At 63.2% G+C, this 5143-nt stretch overlaps 1 protein-coding gene and 1 long non-coding RNA gene across 2 annotated transcripts; both read right to left on the reverse strand.

The window, feature by feature from the left end:
* Window positions 1-423: 423 nt before the first annotated feature.
* Window positions 424-2571, reverse strand: LOC119108118 (mitogen-activated protein kinase kinase kinase 1). The gene is made up of 4 exons (XM_037231696.1): window positions 2317-2571; window positions 1870-2166; window positions 1041-1455; window positions 424-713 (listed from the first exon to the last, which is right to left on the reverse strand). The coding sequence occupies exons 1-4, from the start codon at window positions 2569-2571 to the stop codon at window positions 424-426; spliced, it is 1257 nt and encodes a 418-aa protein (XP_037087591.1).
* A 192-nt stretch (window positions 2572-2763) lies between these two features.
* On the reverse strand, window positions 2764-3660 carry LOC119108700 (uncharacterized). The gene is made up of 3 exons (XR_005095335.1): window positions 3585-3660; window positions 3087-3229; window positions 2764-2802 (listed from the first exon to the last, which is right to left on the reverse strand). It is a non-coding gene; the product is annotated as an uncharacterized LOC119108700 (long non-coding RNA).
* Window positions 3661-5143: the final 1483 nt, after the last annotated feature.

Below are 5143 nucleotides of genomic sequence, written 5' to 3' on the forward strand. Positions count from 1 at the left end.
AAGACATGGATTGACAGCCAACTGGCGGCCGCTCTATCCCTCACGGACGGCAGATATGAGAGACACGACAATTATGTTTTCCTTAGCCTTGATCGCCCCATGACAAACGCAATAACAGGATTTAAATGACGTTATTACAGCGCCATGGATGCCTGGGCGGCCTTGAAAGTCTGCAGGAAATAGTCTGTACAATTTCGCGGGTGTGTAGCTCAGAAACTAGAGGGCTTGGGCCTTAAGAAGGGCAGGGCTGTGAACTACACCAGATGATCCTCAAGATGCATTTTTCAATTCAAAGCCCCATATAAATATGAAGCATTCCCCTTGAAACACTTTCAGCCAGCTGGACTGTAGCATCCGAGCGAAGACTCCACTTCCTTCGGGCCCTGCTCAACAGTCCAGGACTCCGAACCACCCTGCACGGCCCTAAACATCGCTCACCATGAACAGCATGGCCAGGTGGTTGCTGCGAGTGTACGCCTGCCAGGGCGGCTGGCCGGTCGCCATCTCGATGACGCAGCAGCCGACGCTCCAGACGTCGCACGAGCGGCCGTAGTGCTCGCCGCGCAGCACCTCCGGCGCCGTGAAGGCCAGCGTACCGCGCACCTGGCCGGTGAACTCGCCACGCAACGTGGCCGCGGCGCCCAACTCGGCCGCCGTGCCCAAGTCGCCGATCTTCAGCGTCTCACCCGTCGAGTCCACCAGCAGGTTTGCACCTGGAAGCGACAGGAGGAGGGACGTCACACGACGGACAGGTTCGAGGCGTCGGCGCACGACAGAGCGGCTCGGGAGACGGCAAGCTCTCAGCTCCGAAGTTCAGGCTGCTGAAGATGATGAACCGTTTTTCTCGCAGCTTGTCATAGAATATTTGGCACCAGCACGCCGCATGCCTCCACCACAACCGATGTTAAAATGGTTCGATGTATTCGCCTCTTACGCATGGCGTTTAAGTCGATTCTCTCTTGTTATCCCGATCCCGAGAAGGGCAAGCAGTCGCTCTATACCCTCATCACTACACCAGCCCAGGCGCACGGCGTCATTACCTTTCAGGTCTCGGTGCAGAATGCCGTTGTCGTGCAGGTACGCCAGCCCGTCCACGAGGTGACGGCTGTAGCGGTGCGTGACGTCATCGGCGAACGGGCCGTACATCTTGAGCAGGTCTGCGACCGAGCCGCCCGCCTGCCAGTCCGTGAAGAGATTGACCACGCCCGGCCGCCGGGTGGCACACAGCAGGCGCAGCACGTGTGGGTGCTGCACGTTCGCCAGGAGACGCATCTCGCGCAGCAGCGCCGCCTTGTCCGTCTGAGGCGACATCTCCACTTGCTTGACGGCTACCAGCCGGCCGGAGCGCAGGTCGCACGCCTGGTAGCAGCGGGCGAAGCCGCCGGTGCCCAGAAGCGCGCCGCGCGCCCAGTCCTCGCCCTCCGTGTAGGTAGCGCTCGTGTCGCCCTCCAAATCCTGCGGGCCGACGGGCAGCGTTAGCCGGAGGAGGCGTACTGGAGAGCACGCCAGTGGGACGTCAAGCGGCAAATGCGAGGAACAGCTCTGACTTCGTCAGGGTCACATTACCACTAACCACGATGTCGGACAAGTGGCGATAGCAGACGGACAGTGTCAGTGATATCACAGTGCGGTGCCATCCAATGGCTCCGCAAAAGGGCTCTGGAGGATTGATGTCACAACAATGAGAAAACAACCGAATATGAGGCGTTCGACATTCGGTCCATTCTCCTTTGTAGCTAACGTCGTGACAGTAAGAAAACGTATATTCTACTGGCCTAAATGACATCATAATCAGGACAAATAGCTGCCTAATTTCCTTTCTGACAGTCCTTGCCCTCGCAAACCCATAACCACTCGCTCTAAACTCACTGGGTCATGAAGGCACACTATGCAGTCCTTCACGGAGGTTGTGACGGGGCCGCGCGGTGGCCGGGGCACGGGCACGTCCTGCACCCCGCCCAGGTCCATCGCGGAGCGGACGGACGACGTGTCGCCGAAGTGACTGACAGGCGTCTCGCCGGTCTCGGCGGCGCATGGGGACCTAGACGGGTGGCCGCGGTCGGAACTCTCCAGTTCGCTCGGCAGTAGGCAGCGCCGCTTGAAGGCGGCAGTTGCGTCCAGCGGCAGGTAGCTGGGCCGCGGACGACGCGTGCCGGTCGCCGCCTCCTCCGCCACCGCCGCCGGCCGCGGCCCGGCGCCGTGCGCCGCCAGCCGATGGCGGCCGCGCCGCTCGAGCCGCGCCATACCTCCGCCGCGGATGCGCCGCGTCAGCCACAGCCGCAGGTCCGTGTCCAGCGCGGCCAGCAACGTGCAGACGTGAGCGTACGCGGCCGGCGTCGCTCGCGCCGCCACCGCCATCTGCACGAACACGCTCCGCGCCAGCCGGCCGACGGTGGCGTGCGGGTGGGTGAGCGCGTGGTGCGCGAACTCGGCGAGCCGCGTGACGCGGTCGGCGGCGTCGCCGCCGGCGCCGCTGAACTCAGCGCGGAACTGACCCACCAGCACGTCGGCGACACGCAGCCGGCCGAGGCACCACTGCCACGAGTCGGCGCCGGAGAGGCACTCCTGCATCAGCCGGTCCAGCACCAGCTGCAGACCGCCCAGCTCGACGGCCAGCAGCGTGCCGCCAGGGCCGCGCGCCAGCTCGGCAAGCGTCCATACGCTGAGCTGCGCCGAGCGGCCGCTGGCGTCGGCCGAGCGCAGCAGCAGCGCGTCCACCTGCGGCGTGAGGGCGCCGCGCAGCCGGGCCGCCTCCTCCGGCGAGCAGCATGGCACGCGCTGCAGCAGCACTCTCAGGCACCTCTGCCGGACGGAGTGGCGCCGTCAGGCTGGCCTGACCGACCGCCGTCCGATGTCGGCAGTGGTGCGAGGTCTCAGGCGGCGGTGCAGAATTAGTGAGGTCTTTAGGGCGGTGGTGTAATGTCAAGATCGAATCGGCGATTTACGAGGACATTGGCACAAGCCCAGCGAGTCTAGCACGTCGCTGACGAATGGTCACACACTTCTTCCTCAACAGCCAGACGGAGTCTGCCCGGCACAGGTGCAGGATCAGGTAAGCCACTTCCCCGACGCCTTAGCCCACTCACGATAGCGCCGTCGAAGACCTTGTAGACGGGGTCGGCGCAGAGCACCGCCAGCAGGTCGGCCAAGTGGTGCAGCAGGTCCACCGCCGAGCGGCCACCAGGACTGCTTACCATGTGGCTCAGCTCCTCAGCCAGCCGGCAGATCCCTGGTGGCAGCGAGCACGGCCCCGTGCAGGCAAGGATAAGTGAAGACAGGATCTATGCGACTGGTGATGGCCTTGGCTCGAGTGCGGGGAAGAAGCATATTCATGTCGAGAGTCACGCTTTTCTATGACTGCGTTTACTTTCTGTCGCGAGTGGGGTTCCGACTCATGTGTTCAATCGCCTAAAAAGCTTACACATCTGGGTGGCTTTGTGTGCCGTACTCGAAAAGGTGAATTCCGAAAAAAGACTTTCTGTCCGCGTGAGATCATGTCCTGAAAAAACAGCTGGGCAGCATAATACGCCTTTCACCCAGCTGGCCTCCTCCCTTAGCACGGTGCATTAAGTCGCGCAGCTCACCTGTGTCTCTGATCTGCCAGTCTCTGCTGAAGACCAACTCAACCAGCTCGCGGCCCAGCAGCTGAGTCCAGGCCTGACGGCGCTCCACGTCTTCGAGCCGCTCCCGGCGGACGGCCGTTCGCCGCAGCGAGCCGCGCCCGGCCGCCCGCCGGCCCAGCTGCGGACTGCGGCCCGGCTCCGTCTCCGACGCTGACCGCTCTCCGGCCGCCGCCGCCGAGCCGCGCGCCCCGACCACGGTCGGCGAGGCGGCGCCGGCCGTGTGCGAGGCGGGGCGGCGGCGGGCGACGGCGACAGGGCGCCGGCCGGGTGCGAGTCGGGCGCGGAGGCGCGGCCGGGCTTGCGGGAGGCCGTCGGCGAGGCGGCGCCGGCCGTGTGCGAGGCGGGCACGGCGGCGGCAGGTGACGGCGGCAGCACGGCGGCCTGGTGCGAGAACGGCGCGCAGGCGCGGCCGGGCTTGCGGACCGTCGACGGGGAGCTGGCGCCGGCGCCAGGCGAACACGGCGGGGAGGCGGTGACGGCGCCGGCCGGCTGCGTCGCTGACGGCGTCAGAGGGCCCGGCCAGCCGACGCGACAGAGAGGGCAGAGCGGCGCCTCCGGTGAACAGGCCGCCCACACGGCCATGCAGCGGTGGTGGAAGTAACTGCGGCAGCCCTCCACGCACTGTACCAGACTGTCGCCGGCCGCCAGCTCCAGCAAACAGATGGCACAGCAGCGATCGTCGCTAAAGGGATACAGATCATTGTCAGAATTCTAAAAAAAACGTATCGATGGTGCTTATATAAAGGACAGTATAAATGGTGCTGCTATAACTGGCAGGTTTGTCACAAATCTGACTGATATCGAATAAAACAGGAGCACAACTCTAGCGAATCGCTGTCATCGCAGCGCAACACGATCCAGCATGGCCCACAAGTTCACCAACGCACGACAGACGCGATATACAGCGGGCCTGTGATCCAAAGCTGATGTCCTCAGTGACATCATACCCACCCGTTGGCGTATGACGTCAGAGCGTCGCCCGGCGACGGGCTGGCCACCGGAGCATATGCGGCGACGTTCTGTACGTCTGCAGCATTGCGTCCACCTATCGGCGCGGGCGTGACGTCACACACGTGGCTGCTTTCCTTAGTCCCTGCTTCATCTGAATCCTTTGCAACGACCCGCTAATCTGAGGTAAGTTGCATGCACCACCATGAGCGGGCTTAAGCAACCCCTGGCAGGAGCCCCACCCGAGGGCCGGCACGGCCCCCAGAGGGGCCCCTGTGCGGCGTTAGACTTGACAGCGTAGGATCCCCAGACACATGTAGTTTTGCCCACCATTAGCCACTCTCCCTCGTCCCACAGCCCTGAATGGCCGTTTACAAGCCAAACTGACTAATGAAATAATAATAAAAAATAAAAAAACGCGGTCATGACCGCCATCCATACAGCTTGAACATCGAGTTGACGTCAGAGACGGAGCCCAGCTGCTGACATGAGCACGCAGATAGGGCACGACCACTATTGACTGACTGAAGCGATCGCAGCCAGGAGGGACAAAATCATGGCAGATGTCTCTG

Source organism: Pollicipes pollicipes, unplaced genomic scaffold (assembly GCF_011947565.3).
Source record: "Pollicipes pollicipes isolate AB1234 unplaced genomic scaffold, Ppol_2.1 Scaffold_6686;HRSCAF=7923_pilon_pilon_pilon, whole genome shotgun sequence".
NCBI classification, from domain to species: domain Eukaryota; kingdom Metazoa; phylum Arthropoda; class Thecostraca; order Pollicipedomorpha; family Pollicipedidae; genus Pollicipes; species Pollicipes pollicipes.